This window comes from Sorex araneus, chromosome 1 (genome assembly GCF_027595985.1).
Source record: "Sorex araneus isolate mSorAra2 chromosome 1, mSorAra2.pri, whole genome shotgun sequence".
In the NCBI taxonomy this organism is placed as follows: Eukaryota; Metazoa; Chordata; class Mammalia; order Eulipotyphla; family Soricidae; genus Sorex; species Sorex araneus.
This window is the reverse complement of record NC_073302.1, coordinates 158,054,197-158,081,388: the sequence shown is the minus strand read 5'-3', so window position 1 is coordinate 158,081,388 and position 27,192 is coordinate 158,054,197. Positions and strand designations below refer to the sequence as shown.

Below are 27,192 nucleotides of genomic sequence, written 5' to 3'. Positions count from 1 at the left end.
TGCCTTGCATGGTTGGTCTGGGATTGTTCCCCAACATCCCATCCTGAGCATGACCAGGAGCCAGAGTTAGGAGTAACCCCTGAACATTGCCTGTTGTGCTTCCCCCCAGGCCCCCCAGAAAAAAACGAATAAATTCCAGAAGTAGATATAAAGAATAGGAGAGAACTAACATTTGAAGTAACCCATAGACCTTTCATTAACAATTAGTAATTTGCAAGGTTAGTAAATTGCAATATATATCAGAATATGTTGCTTAACATTATTAATAAGAGGACATAAATTATAACAATATGTGGTATGACTTCACAACCATGAAGGGAGGGAAAAAATGAAGAATTTGCAACCTGTTTACGTGAAAATGGAAGATAGTGGGAGCTCTCATAAACAGCAGACTGAAGTGTAAATCAGTACAATAACTTTTCACCTAAAAATATTCTGTTGATAGTAAGAACTTTAAATATATGGAATAAACCAAAAAATATCAATCTATTCATTAAATCCATAAATATTTATGGAGCCACCGTACAGGGAATTATGTTACAATTCAAAAACTGCTGTCACAACACAAAGGGGCTTAGCACTGAGGACCCAAGGAAATCAAAGACCATACAAATAGACATTGTAAAATTTCTACAGTGAGAGAATGCCTGAAGAAGGGCTCGTCATAAGAGAATTAGCTGTGGCGGTCAGGGGAGGCTTCCTTGAGGAAGTTATGACTGAAAAAACCCCAAAGGGGACAGGAGTCGAGGGGCCAGAGAAAGAGCACAGGGGCTAAGACATTTAATTTGCTTTCTACCCAACCCAGTTTTATCTCTGGTGCTGCATATGGTTCCCTAGGCACTAACTAATAAGGGTCACTCTTGAGCACAGAGCTGGGAAGAGTCCCTGAACATTGTTAGGTGTGGGCCAAACTGTCCCAATTTTAAAAAAAAAATTGTCTGCTGCACTGTCGTCCCATTGTTCATCGATTTGCTTAAGTGGGCACCAGTAATGTCTCCATTGTGAGACTTGTTACTGTTTTGGGCATATTGAATAGACCACAGGTAGTTTTTTTAGGCTCTGCCATGTGGGCGGGATATTCTCAGTAGCTTGCCGGGCTCTCCGAGAAGGACGGAGGGATCAAACCCAAGTCGGCTGCATGCAAGGCAAATGCCCTACCTGCTGTGCTATCGCTCCAGACGTTTAAAAAATTAAAAGCAGAGAGCAAAAGGGAATGCCCTGCCACAGAGGCAGGGTAGGGTGGGAGGAGGACAGGGTGGGGGTGGTTCGAGGGATGCTGGGACCATTGGTGATGGAAAATGGGCACTGGTGGAAGGATGGGCACTCGACCATTGTATGACTGAAATGCAAGCACAAAAGTTTGTAAATCTGTAACTGTACCTCACGGTGATTCACTAACAATTTTTTAAAAAAAATTAACTTTATTTCACATCTAGTCAAATAATAAAAAAAATTAAAATCAATAAAAGAAGATAGGAGTTGAGTAGAGAAGTTGTGGAGGGGGCTGCTCTGATTGGAGGAATGGAAGAACCTGGACAAATGTCCTGATGTTGAAGAGTACTTAGTGGCAGGAGCTGGATAGGGAGATTAAATCCAGTGGCTGAAACAAAAGAGGAGAGATCTTGAGAGAGACAGTGGTGAGGGTAGCAGAGATGTTAGCAGATTAGCCAACCTGGAGAAGTAGGCACCAGCAGGACATGGGAGGATGGATTTGTAGGTCACAGGAAGTATCTGGGCTTTTATAATGGAACAATAGAAAGTTATATGTTTTTAAACAGGGACTTGACTGGACCACTAAAATGAAGGAACAAAATGAGGAAAAAAATTGTTGTATCTCACCAAGGGGACAAAAAGTTCTTGAGGTTTTTACTGACTGTCGTTTGCAAGTTAAGCTTTCTGTGTTAATGTTTTTGTTAGTCAACATTGGTTGGCTTCTGTGGTTCATCCTTTCTGATCTGGTACAATTTTCACAAATTTTCTTCTACGGAAATAATTTTTGATCATTCCATTAGTCATTAAATAGTAACAAGCAATATAAAATAAGTCATTGTGGGCCTGCTATTGGGGCAGTCTTGAGGGGTGGTTGGGAAAAATGAGACAATAGTGGAAGGAAGGTGACAGGTGACAGTAGTGGTGGGATTGGTGTTGGAATATTGAATACCTGTAACAAATCACCATGAACAACTTCTTTTTTTCTTTGCTTTTTGGGTCACATCCGGTGATGCTAAGGAGTTACTCTTGGCTCTGTACTCAGGAATTATTCCTGGTGGTGCTCAGGGGACCATATGGGATGCCAGGGATCGAACCTAGTTTGGCCCCGTGCAAGGCAAACCTGCTGTGCTATCACTCCAGCAACCCATCATGAACAACTTTGTAAACCACAGTATTGAAATAAAGTGGAAAAAAATAATTGCCCCACAAAACATTTTTTTAAAGAAAGAAAAGACCATCCATGAAATTTAAAATTCAAAACATCCACTAGGAAATGGGGGAAAGGTACTAGTTCCCATACTTTGGGACTCACTTAAGTCTGACTTAACGGAGAATAACCTCATTCCCAGCTTTGTTCTGACTCTGACAGGACAGCCAAGAAGGCTCCTGATTTGTCAGTTCCCACTCAGCCCACTTCCCCTCACTACAGCATGAGGGATTTAAGTCTCGCTGGTGATTTACTTGATGATTCAGAAAGCATAATTGAAAACATTTTACTGCTTTGCAGCCAGAGGAGATGATTTCCCATTGTTGCTAGTGAAAACTTATCTGTCAGTAAATGAAGCAGATATGACTCAAAAGAAAGAAAAGGACGCTGGAAAGTACAGTGTATTGTGTCTTTTCTGTTTATGACTGCATTCATTACACAACAGGAACCACAGGAAGCCATATTCCCATTTTGAAGCTTATAGTATGCTAAACTATTTCTCATTCTGTCTGTGGCCATTTAAAGCTCAAATTCCTTTTTCCCCAACAACTTTATTAAATTATCATTTAAATATATAAATAGCCAAAGTGAACATTATGTTCAATGTTCGAACATTTGAATGTTCAAACATTCAAAGTGCATAATTTGAAAGATTTGAGACATGCATCCATTTGTACATGCAACCATCATATAACATCATATTTGTGATAAAAAAGACATAACTGTACTTCCCCAAATTTTATTCTGCCCATCCCCACCTGTTCTTCCTCCACCTAAACAACTAAACTTAAAATATAACTCTTTTTAAGTACCTAAAACAAGTTTGGCCAGACGTTAAAAAAATGATTGTACCATTATTGAAAGAAATATATGAAATAAAACATTATTGAAAGAAATATATGAAATTAAGACATAGAAAAATTGCCTGTGCTCTTGGATTGGAAGTATCAGTACTGAAATAACAATATTGCCTAACAGTATTTTGAATGCAATTCCCATCAAAATCCTAATGGTGTTCTTCACAAATTGACAAGAAAAGTCAATAAATTTACTTGGAAATTTACAAAAGATCCTAAATAATAAAAATGATAATAACAAAACTAACAAAAAATGGAATCATTGTGTCCACAATTTCAGGCTATACACCAAAGCAACAGTAATCAAAAAGAGCATGGGGTGGGTAAAAATAGACACACATATCAATGGAACAGAACTGAGAGTCCAGAATTAAATTCACACATATATGGAAAAGTAATTTATCATAAAAGATTCAAAAATATGCACTGGAAAATGTAAAGTCTCATGTAAATAGTGTTCAGAAAACTGGACAGCAACATGAAAAAAAACATAATCATTATCTTATACACTAATTTTAAAACACTTAAATGTAAAGCTTTAAGCTATAAAATACTAAAAAAAGATACAGTTGAAGTCCACTTTAGTTTTAGAACTAATCTTGGGAAGTTGGAGAGATAGTACAGTGGGTAAAGTGCTTGCCTTGCATGCAGCTAGCCTGGGGTTCGATCAAAGTGACTTTGGTGTGTTGGGGGATTGGGAAGATAGCTTAAGGAGCTGGAGTACATGCACTGCTGTTAGAAACATGGGTTGAATTCTGGCAACTCCTGGTCCCCTGAGCACAAGTACACTCAACCCTCAAGCACCAATTTAGGAGTAAATATGATTATCATGATCACACTATTATAATCATTCAGAAGAAAGTGACTCTCTAGAAAAACTTTCCTCAGGAGTCTCTCTCTCTCTCTCTCCAAACACACACACATACACACACACACACACACACACACACACACACACGGCCCTGCTCCCCAGAGCCTCAACCCAAGAGACCAAGCTCTCTACCACTGAGCTATATCCCCTTCCAACCCCATCCTTGGAAGTTTAAGTCTTAGGAATAATCAATTTTTTCTGAAAATGCCATGAGTGGAATTTGTAATTTGTTGCTAGGAAAGCTTCTCAATGAACTCAGCTTCCGCCATTAAGCCAATCATCATTAATATTCACATCTACCTTTCAGATCCTGTTTGTGAGGAAGCAGAAGGAATGGTTTCTACAGGGGATACTTCTGTTCAGAGCATTGAACTTGTCCTCCCGCCCCACGCGAACCATCATGGAAATACATTTGGTGGTCAGATTATGGCTTGGATGGAAGCAGTGGCAGCTATCTCTGCAAGGTTCTTAATTTTAATTTTCAGCTTGCAATGTTGGATCTAGTGAGGAGTCTAGAAGGGTCTGAGACTAATCATTGGCCCCATGAAAGAGAAGGATGATGAAAACATGGCTCTTTATCAAAATAAAAAAGCAATAAGATGTTATCTTGGTTTAAAAAAATAAAAGGATTATTCCAAAACTGTATTCTGAATTATGAGCTTATATCACTGCTACTGATTATTATGCTACTATGACAAAGTAAATGAGTCAATTTTCAGACTTTCTAAAAGCTGACTTACAATTAGGTTTGCCCTTTAAAGGTATCAGGGCCATGGCCAAGGGATTAACTGACAAGTTAGGAAAGACTAAAAGGAATAGTTAGAAAGATATTTTAGAGAGAACACTGTCCTTGCCAGGGCTGTGGGCTGAGGGCTCAGTGCTCTGCCAGACCCAGCACTGTGGCACCTAGGCAAGCTATGTGGGGCTACCACGACCACACTTAGTAGCACCCGGGGCTTGTGGTGCCAGGGTTCAAACTTGGGGCTTGAGACATGCCAGGCTTGTGTTCTACCTCTCAAAGTCATAGTCCCATCCCTCTGCAATTACTTTGAAATGCCTCTCCATTTCACAAAAGAAGGTTGATTGTCTTTGATTTTTTTTTTGCTCTAAATGGCAGCACATAGGCTAATTGAGCACTTTAAAGAGCACCGAGAGTCTTCTGCCATGTGTCTGAACAGTATTTGCCCTTATGACAATTTTCACAACTACTAAAAATTGTTAAGCCTTTATTTTCTCCAAATTAAAAGAAATTTTATTATTAACATCGATAATGACTATAATTAAAAACCTGTAGTTATCCTTCCTATAATTTGAGCACAAATAAGAAAACCTGTTTTTAAAATGAGGTTGTCATTCTTAATGACAACAAAGCTTTGGAGTTGGTTCTCTTGTAAAGTTTACAATATAATTAAGTGGGGCAGAGTCTATTCACTTAATGTTGGCACAATTCTTTAGAGAGTAATTGAATGACTAGAGTAGGAATCAAATGTAGAAAATAATGGAAGCAACTTCCTGAGATTACATATTCTTTATAAATATCTAGAATTTTGCACACAAAAAGACTAAAATGTGTGCCTTGCAGCCTTTCAGATTTGGGGCATCAATGAAGGTAATTTTTCTGTGGGGGAAATATTGCTCTTTTGATGTGTAGGCGAATGCCATTGACTGCAAAACTAAGGAACTCATATAAATGGCACCAGCCCGAGGTTTCCTCACCAGACTCTGCTGTACCATGTGTCACAACTTCCTGTGATGGCTTTTATGAGCTTTCAGGATGATTATGAATCTCAAATCTAAGCAAAAGACATTGCTTTAGCTTTAGTATCTTGAGAAAGACACCATGACTTGAGGACATTTTACCATCCAAAATAGTTGCTTGTAGTGTACAGAGCCACTCAACAGATGCATTTTTAACAACCTTAACTTACGAAGATATCTTTTTAGAGAGCGTAATGATTTATCTGTTGCCTTCATTAAAGAAAAGGACAGTTTCTGCAAGTATTGGGGAAGATGATTGCTTTGTTTGTTTTGCTTGTTGGGGCACACACCTAGCAGTGCTCAGAACTTAGCTCCAGCTTCAGTGCTAAGAGGTCACTCCTGGCAGGCTCAGGGATTGAACTCAGGTCTGCAGCATGTAAGGCAATTGCCTTCCCCACTGTTCCCCCCTCTGGCCCTGGATGATTGCTTTCTTTTCTCCTTCCTTCCCCTTGTTCTGTCAGCCGCCTCTATGAGGCACATCCTTCTCTGAAGTCTGTGGACATGTTTAAGTTTCGAGGACCATCTACAGTCGGAGATCGCCTTGTCTTCAATGCAATTGTCAACAATACGTTCCAGACCTGGTAAAGTGTATCCAGTGCTCCAAGAAATTCAGACTTGTACATTCTCTTGGTTTTATTTCAGCCTGTAGGTTTATAGGGAGACTACTTTCAAGGAATCCAGTTCCTTCTTATTTTTTTTCAAGACTTTACTTGGTCTTCCAAATCCATAGACACGACATGTTAACCTTTTGCTCTGCTTCAGGCCTTTTTACCCTGGCTAAACTGGGATGGGCTGCTTTTGTCTCCTAAAGGGTTTGACCATCTGTCCGGCTCACCTGGAGGGTCCAGGATGCTCATATTTATGAATTCCTCTCACTCTCAGGAGTTCTGGTCACTCCATGGTCAGTCCACTCACCATGGGTCTGTCATTTATCAATAGGAAATCCAAACCCCTTCCCAATTATTTTTGTTACTCTTTTATTACTCTTTTATTACTTTATATATATTGAAGAGTTTTGAGTACTTTTTCTTTTTAAATGTAAAAAAAAAAAACCCAAAATAAATTAAACAGGTCTGCATTTCCTATCTCATGGCAGTGCTTGATTAGTAATTTCCAACTGCCACCTCCCCATGACCAAAACGTGTGTTCATGAAAATCCATGCAATCTCGACTCTTCCCAGCGGTCAGAAAGGCCAGCACACAGGCCCCACATGCCTGCATGTGGGCACCACCACCCCAATGCGATGGAATCTTGCCAGTAGCACGGATTTGTGGGTGAAATGGGAGAAGCCCATCTTTTCCTCCTTCAGAGGGGTGGCAGTGGGCAGAGGCAGCCCAGCGGGAGGGGGTGCCCCTGCCCACTGCCCCGTGTTGCTGTTCCGCAGTGTGGAAGTGGGAGTGCGCGTGGAGGCCTTCGACTGCCAGGAGTGGTCCGAGGGCCGGGGCCGACACATCAACAGTGCTTTTCTCATCTATAAAGCTGTCGATGACAAGCAAGAACTGGTCACGTTTCCAAGAATCAAACCCATGTCGAAGGTGAGTCGTTAGTGCTTGCAGTTCTGCGGCAGGGGTGGGGGTGGAGGTGTGGTGGTGCCGTGGTGAGCACAGGCTCCTCTCAGCGTCTCACACACCGGCAACCACCCCATGGCTTTCTTTCCCCTTTAGTTTTCTTTCTCTGCAGCCCAGAGTTAAAATGGCTTTATCCTTCTTTTCCTTCCAAAGCTCTGTGATTATTTGTTGGAATGTTGGAGGCCCTGGAGAGCTAATTCTTCTTTCATTTTTTATTATTAAATATTATTTATATCCTTGAGGGGTGTTGGGGTGTTAGGGTGAAATGGAAGCACCCAGAGGTGCTCATGGGGCTACTCCTGGTTCTGTATTCAGGGATCACTACTGCCTTGCTGAAGAGATCATAGGTGGTGTTAGGGATCAAAGCAGGTTGGCTACGTGCAAGGCAAGCGCCTCACCTCTAATACTATCTTATACTATCTCGCTGGCCCTTCAGATCTCACTCTTGCAAGGCCCGTTTCTTCTGTGGGTAGCTGTCCTCTGCTGGGGGGCAGAGTTTTGACTGCTATCCCGCTCCCCACCAGCTTCTTCAAGCTGCCCCACATGCATTGGAACTCTGTCTTTCCTTTGTCTGGAGTTGTTTTGTTGTCAGCTTTCACCTTGGCTGAAGTCACTTGTGTAAGGTACAGGCGTGATTCTGGAAACAGAAGGCACACAATCACCTCTTTAGAGCACAGACTCCAGAGCACCACCTGGGTTGCCCTGATAGCCACCAGTATCACCAGGCCAAGTCTTTACAGTCACTCCAGTGAGCTGAGAAGCACCGACAGTGACCCAAGGTTCCCAGAACATATCCTGCACTCCACTCCCCCGTCCCCCGCCCCAGCAACACAACAGAAAGAAAAGAATTCTAAAGTTTTGCTTTGACTTGTACATCATCCTTGTAGGTGGCGAAGGTTCATGCAGTGAAATCAAGCCCCAATTACTAAGGAGAGAGTTAAGGATTGTGGCAGTAGAATGTTATTATTTTGTTGATTCCACTTTGTTTTATTAAAGGATGACTTTAGACGGTATCGTGGAGCTATCGCCCGCAGGAGAATTCGTCTCAGCAGGTAAGGGGCATGGTGCATGGGTTTTATGGACTCTTGCTGAACAAACACCGAAATAACAGCCCCTCTCTGGATCTCCTCTCCCATAACGCAAAGGGAGAAGGTACATCTGGAGGACTATTGAGATGAGAACCATTCTTCCTGAATGGTCCTCCCTTAAAAACAGCTTTGTGAAACCCTGATTTCAGTTCAAGAAACTCATGGTTGCTGTCGGGTGGCTAATGCAGGAAAGAAAACTGTTGCTCAACATTTCTTTTTTTCCTCCAGAAAATATATGATTTCCTACAAAGAAGAAGTTCAACTTTGTGAACAGTGGGATATAAACAATCAGGTGATGGTTTTATGACTTAGGACTCTCTCTCTAAATATCACATTAGTTACCAAAAATTAGAAGAAAGAAAGAAAGAAAGAAAGAAAGAAAGAAAGAAAGAAAGAAGGAAGGAAGGAAGGAAGGAAGGAAGGAAGGAAGGAAGGAAGGAAGGAAGGAAGGAAGGAAGGAAGGAAGGAAGGAAGGAAGGAAGGAAGAAGGAAAATTAAAAGGAGAATCCCTGGACCAGAGAGGACTCATGTGTAGGACAACCTGTGCTTGTCCTATACACAGCAGACCCAGGTTCAATCGCCAGCACCGTATACAGTCCCCCAAGCCTGCCAGGAGTGATCCCTGAGAGCAGAGCCAGGAACAAACTCCAAGCACCACTGGGCATGGTTCAAAAACAGACAAAACAAACAAAAAGAAATTCCTCCTATTTAACTGACTGGGGTTGTGCTATATAGATTAGATGAAAAGGTGAATTATATCAACCAGTCATTTCAACATGAGATAAAACCAAGCTGCCATGACCCAGTAGCTCTTTCTCTTACTGGGATGCTGTGTACAGACCAGTGACTCCAGCTGCCCACACCAAATGCATTCAAGCAACAAATGACATGAAGACCTCGTGTCTTTCCATGGGTTGGGCCCAATACCTTGCCCACAAACTTGCATTTTTAACACCACACAAAGTACTAGTCATTTTAATGTTTTTGATGATAAAGTAAAAAGTAAAATCCATGTTTACTCAAACCAGGCTTATTACAAATCGTACCAAATGGTAATCTTGTCTGTTACTCGGGCCACTAATTCAACTGCTACTAATTTGCTCACTGTCCTGACTTCATGTTTCTTTTTGTTTGAAATAGAATAGAGTTGGATACAGGAAGGATATTACCTGTAGCTTGGTGCTAAGCTCATCAAGATCACTTGACGCTAAACAGGATATATTTCCTAAGTAGAAAAATATCTGGTCACTTCGTGTTGAACACCCACCTCTTAAAAATCTTGTCTTTTTAGGTATCCCTGACTGATGGCAATGTGACGGCTCTCAAAAACCTGGCAGCCAAAAGTGGTTGGGAGATTACCAGTGCTGTGGAAAAGGTAGGAGGCATCCAGGTACATGCAAAACCAAATTCCCATCACAAATGAAAGCTGCTGTATGGTGGTGGTCCTGCTTCTGCTGCTGCTTTGGAGAAGGTAAAACATTTTCTGGGAAACTTTTCTTAAAATCGAATCTCTTTCCAGCCTTGCCTCTGCTCCATGCTGGATGGTTTGAGGTGCTTCCGCTCTCCCCTGCATGTTCCTACCTATGTAGCCTACCTCCTACAGTCTGTCTCTCCTGTTCTCCATCCTTCGAAGTTCTACCTGGCTTTTGAGACCCAGGGCAAATGCTTCCCCATAAAACTGCTCCTACTACCCCTGACTGAGGAAACTTCTCCCTCTATAAGCATGTTTAACAATTTTTTTCTTCCTTTCTTTCATTTTTGGACACACCCAGCAGTATTCAAGGACTACTTCTGGCTCAGCGCTCAGGGGTCATTCCCAGAAGTGCTCGGGGGAATGTGCAATGCCAGGGATAGAACCTCCCGCGTATAATACACGCACACTAGCCTTCTGAGATATCATCCCAGCTCAGCAATTTCTTCTTTAAAAGGAATTTGTTGATTAATCATGCCCTATATCTGTGACACCTCTTCCAGTGTTTTGCCAAAACCAATATTTTAGTCTTAAATAGTAATTGTTTCCCATTTTGTGTTTTTCCCTAACTAGATTATGACATTAAGAAGCTTTTCTTGATTTCCTCTTTGTATCTCTGTTAGTAACTTTTGTAGTGTTTTGTTTGCCATCAAATTTAAGTCATAGTAATTATTTCTCATTTGGTATTTTTCCCTAACTAGATCATTACCTTTAGAAGCCTTGTCTTGATTTCTTTGTATCTCTGTTACTACCTTTTGTAGTGTTTTGCATGTCATTTGGGTTTAACCTAATTTTGGAAATGTACCAGGAGACCCCTTGGCTCTGATGCACACTAACAGCTCACCAGAGCTGTTTTGGTGACCCCCATAATCCCATAACCTAGCAGTGCCCACAAGAGAAGAGGATTAGAAATGCCAGCCTTGTCTGTGTCCACTTTTCAATGTGTCCTGTTTTTCAGCACTTATGAAGTAGTAGCCTTAAAATTGGATGACCTTAAGTTTTGGCTTTCCCAGGATGGTCCAGTTTGTCCCATCGTAATTATCAACAGTGCCTTGGAGTTCCAGCAATTATGCTCCCCTCACCTGGATATCAAATTTGTACCCAAGCATCACTGAATGTGACCCTGTGGGCCCCAAAGTCTGCTTCACTGATTCTTTCCTACCTCAATATCCTCTGCTTGGTTGGGGGTTCTTTTATCTTTGGCCTCATTTTGGGATATTTCTGGGTCTCCCTTGCCCCTCTGGATCTAATTAGTTTTATCTCAGCTTGGTTCAGTGGTGCCCAAACGTGGTCTCAACATGACAAAAAATTATTTCTTCTCATCCCTCCTAAAAGACATTTCGAGATTGTGTTTTCTTTAACTAATGTGAAATTTGCTTCTTGCATCATTACTGGTGTCTGGGCATTCGTGAACAGCATCTGAATGAATTACAGATGCAATTTAACCTGGGGTCTTTCAAGCATGAAAGAGAGTTGTTCATTTGGAGGATTTGTTCACTAGGCAAAAAGTTGTTCTTTCTAACAGTAGGGTTTAAAATGTGCCAACATCAGCACCCAAGAGATAACACTCAGGTCAAGGCTCATGCCTTCATGCAACCAACCCCACTTCTATCCCTGGCACCGCCTGGTCCCCAGAGCATTGCCTATGTAGCTCTGGAGGCCCTAGAGTACTGCTCATAGCTCAGCTACTTCTCCTTTCTGCAGGGCCAAACAACACTTCAGCCTTGGGTCTTTGCATGACCTTGTGTCCCCTGAACACTATTTGAGAGCCAAAAAAAGTTAAACTAAAATTTAAAAGATAAGGGCTAGAGATAGTACAGCTGGCAAGGTGCTTACTTTGCACGTGGCCGATTTGGGCTCTATCCCCAGAATTCCATATAGTCTCCTGATCATTGCCAGGAGTAACCCTTGAATGCAGAGCCAGGAGGAAGCCCTAAGCCAGTCAGATGTGTCCCCCCCCCCATTAAAAAAAAAGGAGGATGACAAAATTAAAGATAAATTATGTTTTTTTTAAAAAAACATATCTGGAATAACACCAACCACTACCTATCTTCATCTGCTTTGTAAGGATCTCACTGATTTGAATGACCCTCACAGCAGAGCAATGAAGACTTTCTGTCCCCTCACCTTCAGGGAAGGACCAAATGTCATTCCTGCATCCAACATTGCAGTGGGCACTGCACTGATCCGCCTAGCAATCTCTGTAGGGACAGAATTCCATGGTGGCTACTTAGTTTGCCTCAGTTGCAGGAGGATTGCTACTCCCTGGAAAAGTACTCTGTCACTTTCCTAGGGCTCCCCCATAGTAGCACCCCTATAGGGTCACGCCATGACAGGAGCAGCTTAAATACCCAGCATGCACTGTCTGGAAGTTACAGACACCTCAAGCCTAAGATCAAGGTGTTAGTGGATCAGTTACTTTGATGGGATCAAGGAACTTTTTGTTCTGGGTCTTTCCCCCACTTTTGGTGCCTTGGTGGCAACCTTTGTCGTTCTTTGGCTATAGCTGCATCACACAATCTCCAACTTCATCTTCATATGGCATACTTGCAATCTGTGTTGGTGACCAAATGTCTCCTCTTTATAAATAATTGGATCACTCATGCTGGATTAGAGATGATAGTCTCAATAATTCCATCTCCAATGGCCCTCCTCCTAGATAAAGTTATATCCTAAGTGGCTGGAAGTTCGGACTTTAATTCATGAACTTTGGAGAATACACGATTCCACTTTATTTTTTTTCAGTGACATATTTTAAATATTTATTAAGTCTATATATTTAACCTTAAAAAAAGTATTTTTACAAATGACTGGATTTTTAAATTTTTTTTATTTTATTGAATCACCATGTGGAAAATTACAATGCTTTCAGATTTAAGTCTCAGTTATACATGCTAAAACAACCATCCCTTCACCAGTGCCCTTATTCAACCACAAAAAAAAAAAAACACCAAAAACCCAGTATACCTCCCGTCCTGCCCCCCACTCCCAAACTGATAAATTTCACTTTACTTTCTCTTTACTTTGGTTACATTCAATATTTCAACAAAAACCTCACTATTACTGTTAGGAGTACCCCACTAGAGTCAAACCTGTTGTGAAGAGATATGAGGTCGCACGGCCACAATTGGATTTGTGTATTCTAGCAATTAAGTCCAGGGAAATTTCTTCCAGATATTGGATCATTGCAAGCTTGTAACTCTCATTTGTGGTCGTCATAATATGGCGGTCACCACACCCTTCACCCCCGGCAAGGAAAAAGGCGAGAGAGAGAAATACCTTTCCCCTCCTGGGCAGGCATGGGGCTGAGGCTTAGTTCTCAGTCTGGAGACATTCTGCAAGGAGCTTCCCACCCCAAAAGTAGTTTAGCTGGCCTCTGGAGTCATGCTCATGCAGCTGCGGAGAGACCACACATGTGCAACCCCCGGGATCACATCTCGGCGGCGAGTGGCACACGATTCCACTTTAAATAAATGCTAAGCCTAAAGATTGTGTTTCACTCTCCACTCCTCCTCCAGCAGCCCCAAGGCCAAATCTGATGAATAAATTTATCTTTCACTGCCTTCACCTCCTCTTAAAAAAACAAAATTGAATCACCATGAAATACACAGTTACAAAGATTTTCATGATTGGGTTTCATTCATACAATGCTCACACAGCGTTCCCTTCACCAGTGTACATTTCCCGCCACCAATGTCCCCAGTATCCCTGCCCCCTGACCTACCCCCAGATTACATCTTTGGCTGGCTTAGAGCCATCCAGCTTCCAGGTGAGACTGAAGGTAACCTCCCTCTGTGTTTGCTCCAATGAGCCTCCTTCTATAACCTCAGCAGGGGCCAGAGCTGGGCATGTCCACGCTGCCATGAGACGCAGAGGCCCCCTGGAGCCCCATTCCTGGTCAAGCCCCTTTGCTTGATTAATGCCTACAACCCAGGTCTTGGCCGACATTATGGGCTATTTGAATTTAGGCTTGGCACAAAGTTCAGTTGGAAAGAGAAGGTGGTGTAAGAAAACAAGCCATCCTTTCCACGCCGCTTTTAGTTTCTAATTTCTTCCTTTTCTTCTTGAAGACATTTGTGCTTAAATAAAGGTTTTTCTCCCTCACAGCTTGATTTTTCCATCTGCTTGATTCCTGTATTGAAGTCTTAACCCTGTGCGTGTTTGTCTTCTCACAGCTTGTTGCCATGGGAATGATTATAAGATGGTAAATTGCAACACTAACTTCAAAACAGCCTGAAAGAGATGGAGAATGGGCGGGATAGAAGCACATAGCTCTGGTTATTGGCAGGAGAAAGGGATTTCAGAGTAACCTGGGATGCATTCATGTTTAAGTAGATGTCAAATGGGTCCCAAAGTCATCAGACGTCCTCCGATCCAAGGAAAAAGCCTTAGAAACCCCGGAGCAGGCCTCCCGGAGGATGAGCCCTGGTGATTCACAAACAAATGAATACTTGGTGCTAAACAAATAAAGAGCTTTGGGGGCTCATCCTGGGAGGCTGAGTTGCTTCTAGAGGAGGGAAGCTTGCTGGCTGGCTCCCCTGGGCCCACCTGGAGGCATGCCTGCCATCCTGGAAAGATGCTCCAGGCAACAGTCTTGACTAGGTTGTTCTGGGGAGAGAGGAGGCCTGGTGGGGTGAGTGGCCTGGACACACCTTCTATTGTTCCAGGAGAGAGGCAGGGACGCGTCTCAGAGATGAAGAGAGGACAGGTTTGAGTTCTTAATTTTTTTTTCTCAGAGAAATGGTTGCACAAGAATTAACCACTCCTCAAGTCCCCATTGTTCAGATCAATATTTCTCCACCATGCGCTGCCTAGACCTGCTGTGGCCCCAGGATATTCCAAAGGGTCACAGGTGAAATCCCATCAAAGGGCTGTCATGGCACAAGACAAGGGGGCCACATGGTAGGATAGGGGGCCACTTGAAGGAAGCAAGTTTGGAAGGGGACCATGTTCAGACCTAAGTTGAGAAACACTGGTTGAGGGGACACAGGAGCAGGACGTTCTGGGCAGCCTAAGATGGCTCAGGTTAAAGCACTGTTGCCATCCTTCAGTTTTCTTGTTACCCAGATACTCACCTGCTGCAGTCTGACCAGGTATGCATGCTCGTGGTGTTTAAGGTTGCAAAACCATGTCTTTTTCTTTATATTTTCTTCTTTCTTTATTGTTTTCGCCTAGATAAAGATATATATTCTGGAAGAGCATGACACTTTATCTGTTTGGGTTGAAAAACAAGTGGAAAGACCAGCACACACAGCCTATCATCTCTTGTCTGACTTTACCAAGAGACCCCTGTGGGACTGCCATTATGTGTAAGAATAAATTGCTTTATTTATGTATTTTGGGGTTTGGAGTTACACCAGGGGTGCTCAGGACTTACTCTTGGCTCTGTGCTCAGGGATCACACCCTGTGGGTCTCAGGGGACTATATGTGTTTCATTTCGGGGAATCAAACTGGAATCAGCAGAAGCCAGGTGCCCTACCCACTGCACTTTCCCTGTGGCCTCTAAGGACGCATTTAAAATATCTTCTTCACCAACTTTGAATCCTGTATAGGATGCCCTCTAGTCCAATTGTTTGGCAGAGGACTCAATTTTTTAAAATTCAGGAATATTTTGAAAGCTTGCTCTGCATAAAAAACAGCATCGGATGCCATGGAGACCAAACAAAAAATATCATCATCTATTTATCATCTGGATTGAGCTGACAGATTGAGTTGATAGATTACTCACATTTATCATAATCCTGCCAGTCACTCAAGTTTGAGAGTGTATCCCCATTTAACAAAAGAAGGCTCCTGAGAGTTGCCAAGATTGTGGGCTGTAAAGTGATGGAGCCAGAATTGGAACCAAGCTCTGTCAGGTTCGGAATTTCACAGGCTTTTGCACTTTAATAGACAATAGCAGTGCCCTTGAGGAAGTAAATATCAAATTGTCTTTCCCACTTGCCACTCCTGATACTTAGTGGCTCTGTCTTTGTCTGGGAAGCATAACTCCCAAGGGGGAGCTGAGAGAGAAAGCCATTCTTTCTGCCCTCTCCTTGATGTCTGAGCAAGATCCACTCCTGGCAGCCTTCATCTCTTACAATTCTGTTAACTCCTGCCTGCATCCGCTACTCTCCCTCCTCTCCTGGAATTCAGAGATGTGCACCTTGTCAGAAAGTGATTGTGTTCAGCCCCCATACACACATCTCTCTCTCTCTCTCTCTCTCTCTCTCTCTCTCTCTCTCTCTCTCTCTCTCTCTCTCTCTCCTCTCTCCTCTCTCTCCTCTCTCTCTCTCTCTCTCTCTCTCTCTCTCACACACACACACACACACACACACACACACACACACACACACACCCTGGTCCAATGAGTCACAGCTCCTGGATTACAATGAAGAGAGTTTCATGAACATTTTGCTGAAAGGGCAGGATCATTGCAATGGGTTTCCAATTTTATGCATGACTATTTATTTACAATTCCTAATGAGGCAGAGGTTCATATTTATTTTTTTATTGATTGATTTTTTTTGCTTTTTGGGTCACACCCGGTGATGCACAGGGGTTACTCCTGGCTCTGCACTCAGGAATTACTCCTGGCGGTGCTCGGGGGACCATATGGGATGCTGGGAATCAAACCCAGATCGGCCGTATGCAAGGCAAATGCCCTACCTGCTGTGCTATCACTACAGCCCCAGAGGTTCATCTTTAAGATGTCTAAACATCACTCTGATTAATATCATGTAATAGAAGATTTATTATCACTAAAGTGAAACATCAAGGATCAAGTGTTCTACACGTATAGATGCCAGAGTGAAACGTCCTGGTTAGTGCTCTCCTAATAAGCCACTCTAAGAGAAGAGGAATCACTTCATAGTTTTCTTGCAGCATATTTGTAAATTCTTCTTACGTGCAAAGATTTTAGAAAGAACAATATCTAAATGTCTGTGTTCTTTTCAAATGTTTCTCCTACTATTTTCTGTTACTTGACATTCTGGCCAAGTTAAATAAATGGAAGGGGGAATGAAAGAACTGAATTCTAAATCTGCTTACTTTTTTTGTGTACCTGCTGCACTTCAAATACTGTGCTAGGACTATACTTCTTACAGATGAAAAAATAAAGTTACTGAGACAGAGTGCTAGCCTTGCACTTAGTCGACCCAGGTTCTATTCCCCGCCATCTCATTAGGTTCCCCAAGCACTGCCAGGAGTAATTCTTGATTACAGAGGTAGGAGTAACCCCTGAGGATCACCAGGTATGACCCCAAAAGAAAAAAAAAGAAAAAAATTTCTTGCCTAATGTAACATAGCTTCTAAGGAACAAACTCTTTAACTCCAAAGTTAATAATATCTCCTGTAGGATAACATAGCCTCAGGTAGTTTAGGTTTATTGGGTTACTCCCATCACAGTGCTCCCATTCCTCTTTGTTTATTTGTAGCTTCTTTCTTAGTGTTCTGTTGACTTGTAAATACTGTTTTTCTCTTCTCCTTGAGTCCTTTGCATAGTTTATTCAGAGCAATGTTCTTTTTGTATGGACACAGGAAGACTTAGCAAATGCTATGCTTTTGTAACCTGGAAGTCATTTGACTCTACATGATATTTTCCTCCTGGGCATCTGTTCTCTCGACCTAAGCCTCAGCTGCCCTTACTTCCTAACTCCCCCAGAAGCAGGGTCCCAACGAGGGATGAGACAGACCCAGGGCAAGCGTTGAGTTGTGTGCTACCCTGGCATCGAGATGGGCCTGGCCAAAGTGCCTAATGCTTAACTATAAGTTAAGAGCTTGATCATGGACAAATGTTGTCATGATCCAAACAGTGATAACTAGATTTGGACCCTGCTAAGGTTAGGAATGATTAATCTGGCCTGAGTGCTGTAGTCTGAGACTGTGGCAAGATGTTGCCGGGAGAGCTGCCTTGCAAGCCTCAATGTATCTCTTGCTATGTCTGAACAAAAATAACTAGTATTAAGATGTTAATAAGTGTTTGGACTAAGGAAAGGAAAAAACCTTAAGAGTCAGGAAGGGCTTTGGAATGCCCTGCCCTCAGGAAGGGCTTTCTTATGTTGATTTTGCTACCAGGCTGGGTGTAGCCTAGAAGGCAAGGTGGGAGAGACAAGTAGGAGGAGAGATGAAAGAAGGGAGAGACTAGAGAAGCGAGAGAGGCTGCAAGTAGATCCAGAAAGAGGATGGAGCGAGAAGTGCGGGAGATGGGAAAGATGGAATATTGAATAAATTATAACTAATCAGCAACCAGCTTGGTCGTTCTTCCTTCGCCTGTCCTTGACCACCGGCCATCCCAATCCAGCCCACACACAGTGGTTCCAGAGCACCGAACATGGGTGGTGAGACAGAGCCGCCCGGAGAGCCCGTGAGTGCACGGGCCCTTCGGTGAGCCGTAGTTTTTTACAATCTCCAATGAACTATTTTATTTTATCTTCTTAGATGTCTACATATAATTCATTAGTCTTCAAAAGCACAGCTTTTCATTCATTGTTTTATTACATAGGTCATGTAAGATCATAGACCGGGTAAGTGAAGATGATCAGATATATCATATCACATGTCCTACAGTGAACGAAGACAAACCCAAAGACTTGGTGGTACTTGTGTCACGAAGAAGACCGCTCAAAGATGAGTATGTGTGATTCAAAGACCAGAGAAACATTTCTAGTATAGGATGGAAAGGAAAAAGTGCTGTGAAAATGAGGATGTCAATGTAGTTCTTTCTATTCTTGAAAGATGTATATTTAGAATCTTTTCTAGATGGATCTTATCTTTTAAAAAAACAACAATCCATTAATTGCCAGTCATGTGCAAAGGACCCTGTATTCCTTAAACAGCCCCTTTTCCTTTTGCTCTATATATATATAAAACTGATATTTAGAAAAATCTTGAAACAGTTCATTACCAGTAAAAAATAAAACTAAAAGCAAACATCCAGAACTGGTTTAGAATTTACGAAAGCTTGATTGTATTAGGCATCCAAAATGGCCGACTGCCCATGAAAGCTGTGAATTAGAGTGACTTTCCAGGGCTTCTCTGTAGGCATTGTACTTCTCAGGGCCTGGTCTCTAGGTTCAAAGGAGAGAGAAGTGTCCCAAGAGTAAATGTTCAGAGATGCAAGTGGAGGCTGGCAAGAGAGACTGGGGCGACACCTGGAGTTGGCAAGCATTGCTCTTGATGTTAAATCCATCCTATATAAATAATCCCATACATGTATGAATATTAATGCACATGGACTTTCAATATAGTACCATTTATCATGCCAGAAGATATGAGAAATAAACTGAAGTTTCATTTCATAAATTATGGTAGAGCCATACTACAGAATACTGTGTCATCATTTAAAAATATGCAGTAGCTTTCAAAGCACTGATAAAGAAATACTTCAAAGATTTATTGTAAAGTGAAAATTCAAATTGTAGACCAATATTTATAAAATGATTATATTTCTAGAAAAATATATCTTTGTGTGCATTATCTTACATAAATTTACAGAAAGATCTGAGGAGATGCATAACAAAATGTTATCAGTGATCACCCTAGCATGGGAGTGAGTTATGGTTAGGGTGAACTCAAAGATCTCTGTTTTTAAATTGTTAGGTCTTTCTTTAAAACAATGTATACTGTTTTTAATTTAAAAAATAAAGAGAAGAGGAATAACATTGTAACACATTAGAACATAAGAAACAGTTCGGGGGTTGATTCCAGTATTGTGGAATTATGCAAAATATAAGTAATTCTTGGGGAGCAAACACCTAAGGTGTTGTAATATCCCACAGTTGGATGTAGAGGCTGTACCCTTTTAATGCCCACCACTCTGATCTGGGTCTTCATAATTTCACTTCTACCTATACATTAAATTGCATTAATGATAGGAACCTATTTTACTTTTATCTTCATTTCTTGCAAGATCTTAAAATGAGTTTTTCTCTTTCAGCAATGCTTTCACCGTGGCAGTGAAGTCAGTTATTCTGCCATCCGTCCCACCCTCTCCACAGTACATGAGAAGTGAAATTATATGTGCTGGGTTTCTCATCCATGCTACTGACAGCAATTCATGCATTGTAAGTTTGATGAAACATCTGCAGATTAATTTTCTTTCACCGGTATAGAGAAATCTTTAGGTTAATTTGCTCCCATGGGTTTAGAGAAATTCTTTGTCCAGATTTTCTAATCAATTGTAATTCTGTAATGTGATTCCACACTAGGGCAATTTTAAGGTCATTCTTTCTAGTCCATTGTGAAAGGTCCCCAGAAGACCAGGGTGATAACTAAGCTTCCCCACTCCCCCATCACCACCAATAAGAGTCATATCTGTACCTGAAAAAAGTTCTAAGTTAATAAGAACTTAAAATATTGTATTTTCTTTTTGAAACAGGTGTCTTACTTTAATCAGATTTCTGATAGCATCTTTCCTTATTTTGCTGGAAATCTTGGTGGCTGGTCTAAGTCCATTGAGAACACAGCGGCTTCCTGCATACAGTTCATTGAGACTACTCTGAGTGATGGGGTGATATGAACACTTTACATGGTAATTTTTTTACTTACCTGTGATTTGATTGTCCACTTTTCCACCCAAGTATCATTATTCCTGACACTTGTCAAACTTTAGGGCCACAAAAATAGCAAAATGAACTAAAACAAAATGCAGTTGAAAAAATATTTTTTAAAAAACACAAGACATATCTCAGGTTAAACTTTAGTAATTTGAACTAGGAATAAAAAAGCTTAAAAATATGTTTTAGATTATCTGTGACTTACTCCTTCCCAGGGGCACAAGCACCAGAAAATCGTTCATGTACAATACTGTGTGTTCTGTACAATGGTAAAATTTGTATTTGGTTTAAATCATCATAAACTTTTCTTAGGATGCAGAGGTGAAACATGTTCTAAATGTTTAGAATCTCATAAAAGAAAAAAAGATAAGCTAGGTGGTCGATTAATAATGTGGGACTGTCCAATGTACAGAAGGCATCTGTATGTCAGGAATATCTGACAAGATGTATTACATGGTTTAGAGCTTTAAATTAGGGAGATATTAAAACATAATGGAATCCAATCAATTTTAATAATAGGGCCTACTTTACTAGTGTCATTTAACATATATTCAAGGTGGCTGACCAATTTAGTGTCTATTGCTATATATACACATACAAAGTATCTGTAAAATGAGATATTAGAGAGAAAGAGAATATTAACTGTGCTCTTCCTTCATAATCATTATGTTGGCACTTTATTCCTTAGACTTTGACATTCATTATTCTACTCTAACTGTGATTTGTCTTCACACCTAAGACAAGCCGGCATATGTCAAGTTAGCCTCATCTCCAAGACAACTTTTAAAATTTCAAGAACTTCTCCATTAGTGTTCAGAGCACTTAAGAGGTAGAAACATCCTGCTGTTAGTTTATTGAACCCTACACTGCTCTTCCTACCTACTTCCCTTCTTCCACATCCACTTAGGGAGGTCTGGTTGTAATTATTTTTATTATTCTATGTCATCAGGCTTTCATATACATGAACTTTGGGAAAAGAAATGGTATTTAAAGAAAGATTAAACAAGGTACAAGAGATGTATTTGGCAGAGGAGGGGAGATATCGGAGATGGTTATTAGTATGAGGGTTTCATGTAGGGACACTTGAGCATTTTGATAGTAAAGCATTTGAGATGGGAATGTTTTCAGCATATCTAGGGAGAGCTAAGATACCAGAGAGATTAGAAAAATTGAGAGATAATTCAAGACAGTTGAAATAAAAGCAATGTGCCCAGGTTCTCTTCGGGGCCCAGGTTTCAAGCAAACAGGGCTGTTCCAAGGGGAAGGACCTAAGCCCTTTTATCACCCTGGGCCCCTTGGAGACTAAGAACAGAAAATGGAATCCTGCTTACTCTTTCCTTGTCTCTACCCAAGCATTTTAAGAAAGACTCAAGGTTTCATGCCTCTCTTGTTGGCAAGACTTATAAAGTGCCTATAAAGGACCAAAAGCTTTTTGATTAAGTAGGAAGTTCATTCCTATGAATTTTTCCTAGTTTAAATGCAATGAAGTTTCTGGTTTGTATTCAGTTTTCCTATCATTTAAAAGAAAAACTCTAGGGGGAAAATGCAAACATTCATCAGAAGAATATAGTTTGTCCTTATACTCAAACACTTGCAGGAAATGATGAACTACTTTAATAAAAAAAATCTAAAGTAACTAGACTATTTTTAATGTACACTGCCCAATGGTTTTAATCATCGGTGTTGTTACATGTCTCAGAAATAAACTTGGGAATTTTTATTGGTATGTTTATAGGAATTGTGTTAAAAATATACGCCATGGGGCCAAAGAAATAGTACAGTGTGTAGGTTGCTTGCTTTGTATGCAGACAATCTGGGGTAGATGATCTGAACATGGCCAAGAGTAATCCCTGAGCACAGAGCCAGGAATGAACCCTGAGCATTGCTGGCTGTGGACCAAAAACAAAAAAAAAAAATCCAGAAAAAATATCTTCATCTTATTTATGTTAAGGAATAACTTTTGTGATTCTAAATCATTAAAATGAAGATGATAAAATTTGCTCATGATTTACTTCATCCACTTGAAGGTCATGTTAACTATTAGAACAAACACTTCATTGCACAGACTTGCAGGGTTCTACCACACTCCAAGTTACATTCATCTCCTGATTCTAGCTAACTTCATAGGCAACTAACATGCTTCAGGTGTTTATGACTTTGGAGTATCTACTGACTCACCTGGCAGACAGAGGTCCGGCTTCTTTGCCTCTTGATATGCAGTTTGTGATTTGCTCAGAGAGCTGGGCCCTGGGTCCCTCCTCTCTGCTAGGGACCCTCTCTGTCTCCAGCGTTTATTGAATCCACAACCCATCCCAGAGGAATAGGGGGTAGCAAAAGCAGTATAAATGGGTCGACTCCCATGCTTCTAGCTGTGTCAAGAATAATATGACCTTTGTCTTTGAATCCAGTCACATGTTGTTTTCCAATATTCATGAGGCAGTAACAGGCTAAAATAATTAGTTTAGGAAGAATTTCAGACACTCTGTGGTTCTTGACAGTAACCCACCTTCAGATTAAAAAGTTAGAGACAGCTAAGGTTACAAATGCATGCTACAATTTGTAAGTATGAAGTATGAACTATCACTTAAAGAAAAATGACCCATCTGACACATTTTTTTTCTCATCCTCATTTTTTGACCTTTCAGAGACATTTAAAAATATGTTAGAAATTAATTTTTCTGCCATTTTCACAGCTCATTACCCCTCCCCAAATCCTCTTTTGTTACCTAGTTTTGATTCTATGACCTATCATTTTAATTACTGCTTGGTAAATACCATACCTCTCTCCTTTCACTCAACAAAACCTACCAAAACCACAAATATGGCTAAATAAAAGATATTTACAAGGCCTAACTCCTTCACTGACACTTGAAACTGTGAAATGAACTTATGACCAAAATTTTCAAAAGGGCATTCAGGTCTCTGCTAATCCTACTATACATCTCTAGGATTTACTATTTCACAGTTTCTTCTCTCAAACTTTTCAAGTCTACTACCTTGCAACATGGTTCATGTAGTAAAAAATTACTTTATTGAGAAAATTTAAGATAATTAGGCAGAAATCTTCTCATATTTCCACCTGTACACTTTCTATGTCTGCCCTACCTATTGTAATTAGTGAAATATCACTCCTAGCAAAGAATAATTTCTCTAATCTTCCTGGACTCTCTTCTTTTGATTTTTCCTTTGCCTCAAGAATTTCTTGACCTCTACTGGTTTATTTCCATCGCCACTATTACTTGACTCTGAAATCAAGCAAAGCAAAATGTTACTAGTCTGATTCAATGGTCCCATCCTACCACAGCAATCTGTACTCCATTTATCTATGTAGTCTTCATATCTCTATTTCATTCATCATATACAACTTTCATCTCCCTTACTTCACAAAGATCACCTCTGGCCTCCATATTGTTGAAACTTCCTGCTCCTAACTTACTTGGCTCATAACTAGACTTCAAGAAATTTGCCTTCTTTTTGCAGTATTTTATCCTCTTGGCTTCCCTGATGTCACATTCTTGGGTTCCTCCTATCCTCACTAATCACACTTCTGAGACCCCTCATGGTTCTTTCTCTTTCACTTCTTTTTCTCTCCACTTTCTCTTTCACATTATACTACCCTAAAGTTTTTGGCTTCTTGTAACTCCATTCCATGGTGAATGTTCTTATGGGATATGGAGGGGGAGAATACCCCAATTTTTGTGTGTGGTAGAGGACCAAATACACCCATGCTCAGGGGTATTTCTGGACATGCTTGAGGGACCTTATGCACTGCCAGATATCAAAAGGGGGCTGGCAACATGCAAAGACCCATAGCCCTTGAACTAGCTCTTAACTTTCCATCTTTGGGTTTTAAAAGCCATCTGCCTCCCAGCAAATCCCAAATTTATGCTACTAGTCCTAACCTATCCTTAGTTTTATATTTGTGTGTCTAATGAAATACTTCTACTAACGTTTCAAAATTAACATTTCCAATACAAACCATTTAACTATGTCATTTTCACCCTAAGTCCACTTTTTTAAAAAGAAAATCTATTTAGTTTGATGTTTTTTTAAATTTATTTATTTTTAATTAGTGAATCACCATGAGGGTACAGTTACAGATTTATACACTTTTGTGCCCATGCTTCCCTCATACAAAGTTCGGGAACCCATCCCTTCACCAGTGCCCATTCTCCACCACCAGTAAACCCAGCATCCCTCCCAACCTCCCCAATCCCATCTCCCCCCACCCCACCCTGCCACTGTGGCAGGGCATTCCCTTTTGTTCTCTCTCTCTAATTAGCTGTTGTGGTTTGCAATAAAGGTGTTGAGTGGCCACTGTGCTCAGTCTCTAGCCCTCATTCAGCCCGCAACACCCTTCCCCCGCATGGCCAGATCCCTTCCAATAAACTCTCTGATAACAATCCTACTCTAAAGCATAGTTTTATTCCCATCTAGATTATAACCATTAATTCAGATCTTCCTCTTCTCTATTCTTTCAACCCAGGAATCAGAATTTATTTCTCCCCTGAATCCCATGATCAGGGCCAGAGAAACCATTTAAAGGGTGAATGTGTTTGCTTTGCATGCCAGAGGTCCAGCTTGATCTCTAGGCATACTAGGTTCTCAGAACATTGCCAGAAGCAGTCCCCAAGCACTGAGCTGGGAGTAGTTCCTCAGCACTGCTAAGTGTAACCCAATTCCCCCTCCTAAGATAAGGATAGCACAGCAAGTAGGGCATTTGCATTGCACGTGGTCGACCCGGGTTCGATTCCTCCATCCCTCTCAGAGAGCACAGCAAGCTACCGAGAGTATCCCGCACGCACGGCAAAGCCTGGCAAACTACCTGTGGCATATTTGATACGCCAAAAACAGTAACAAGTCTCACAATGGAGACGTTACTGGTGCCCGGTCAAGCAAACTGATGAGCAACGGGATGACAGTGATACAGTGAAGGTAAGAAAAAAGAAAAGAGCCAGGATATTGTACAACAGTTAGGGCACAAGTCTACCACAAGCCTGATTGAGGTTCGATTTCCAGCACCACATGGTCCCCTAACCATAGCTGGTGTATCCCGGGAGGCCCTATACACGTGTGAGCCATCATCACATCCTTAGGCGCACACACATTGAACCACCAGCCCATTTCACTGAGCATCACTGGTGTAGTCTCTGGACCTTCTAAGCCACAACTTTGGGCCTGCCCCTCTCTTTCCCCAAAGACAAGTGTGTCTGCAGGCCTGTGTACAGCCCCAGAGAAATAGAACAGGGTTTAAAGCATCTGCTTTCCTATGCATAATCACAAGTTAAAATTTTAGTGTTCCACATGCCCCAGCATGATCCTGACATGATGCTCCAAGCATGATTCTGGTGACACTACTTTTTGAGCCTGGCAGCCCAGCTGTCTATGATCCCCAGTGCCACAAGTGGTTTCCAGTCATTTTGTGCAACTCCTAGCAAGTTCTGCACCTAAAAAGATGGGTGAGTGCCACAGCCAGGAAGTGTGACCTCTGGTGAGCAAGTGTGAGCACTGTAGCAACCCCGAGTGAGCATAATTAAAGGCCGCTGACCCTTGGTGAACACAGTGGCCAATGATGGGATATCACAAGCTGGTATCAAGGCACTGGGACTTCTGGAACCTGAGGTCTCTAGAGTGGACTGAGAGGGGAGGTCACTGACCACCCCCACCTACATCCCCACTCAGGAGCTATCGCTCTTTATAGGCCTGACTCAGTGGCCAGTTTTGAAAACCTTCAGGTTTCAAAAAAAAATCTGAAAATAAATTCTCTAACCCAGTTGTCTTAGTCTTCTCATGCTGTCTTCTTTAAAAAAACATATATATATATATATATACATATATATATCAGATTATATGCGCAACATATTTACTTTTCTTTTGAATGAGCCTGTTAACAGCATTAGAATATCTGTAAGACAGTTTGAGTTAGCTTTAAATATGAACATAATTCCTTTTAACAAAACGCATACTAGAAGATGGATTAACATGAAAATGTTAACTAAGTCAGATACAAAAGGACAGAGGCTTTTATTATTATTATTATTATATGATATATAATAAGATTAAGTGCCTAAGGGAGTTGGATTCGTGGAGATAAAATCTCTTTTAACAGTAGGTACCAGGTTTGGGGGGTAGGGTGGCTGATGCCTAGTGACTCGTTTCTGTTTTTTGCCTTTTGGATAACACCTAGAGATGCTTAGGAATTGGTCCTGGCAGTGCTTGAGGGACCATATGGGATGCTGGAGATCAAACTCGTGTCAGCAAATGTCCTACCCGCTGTACTATCGCTCTGGCCCCAGTAACTAGCTGCTGAGTAGGATGATGACCCCATGCTGGAGCTGGATAAGATGGTTACTTGCAAATTTAGTGACACAACACTACACAGACAGTGCTGTGGTTTGTTGTTGGTTGTTTTGTTTTGGGGTCTCAAGAAGCTATGCTCGAGGATCACTCCTAGTGGTCCTGGGGGGACCATATGGAGTACTGGGATGGGGACTGGGACAGCAGTGCGCAAGGAAAATGCCTTCTCCACTGTGGTATCATTCTGGTCCTGTACTTTTTTAAAAGTTCAATCTGAACAAATTAAAAAAAAAACCAAAACTCCAAGTAAGACAAATGGAAACTAA

At 41.3% G+C, this 27,192-nt stretch overlaps 1 protein-coding gene across 2 annotated transcripts in view; it reads left to right on the top strand.

Moving 5' to 3' along the window:
• Positions 1 to 27,192, top strand: part of ACOT12 (acyl-CoA thioesterase 12) — a 76,845-nt gene that overhangs the window by 22,931 nt on the left and 26,722 nt on the right. Inside the window, exons 6-15 of one of the 2 annotated variants that reach the window (XM_055123442.1) lie at positions 4,455 to 4,611; positions 6,367 to 6,486; positions 7,291 to 7,441; positions 8,471 to 8,526; positions 8,791 to 8,854; positions 9,854 to 9,937; positions 15,209 to 15,342; positions 18,517 to 18,645; positions 19,951 to 20,077; positions 20,392 to 20,544. In XM_055123442.1, the coding sequence (XP_054979417.1) occupies positions 4,455 to 4,611; positions 6,367 to 6,486; positions 7,291 to 7,441; positions 8,471 to 8,526; positions 8,791 to 8,854; positions 9,854 to 9,937; positions 15,209 to 15,342; positions 18,517 to 18,645; positions 19,951 to 20,077; positions 20,392 to 20,532 (1,163 nt within the window). In that variant the 3' untranslated portion in view covers positions 20,533 to 20,544. Of the gene's footprint in view, positions 1 to 4,454; positions 4,612 to 6,366; positions 6,487 to 7,290; positions 7,442 to 8,470; positions 8,527 to 8,790; positions 8,855 to 9,853; positions 9,938 to 15,208; positions 15,343 to 18,516; positions 18,646 to 19,950; positions 20,078 to 20,391; positions 20,681 to 27,192 lie in introns of those variants that run through there. The other variant, XM_004613223.2, reaches the window with a different exon arrangement.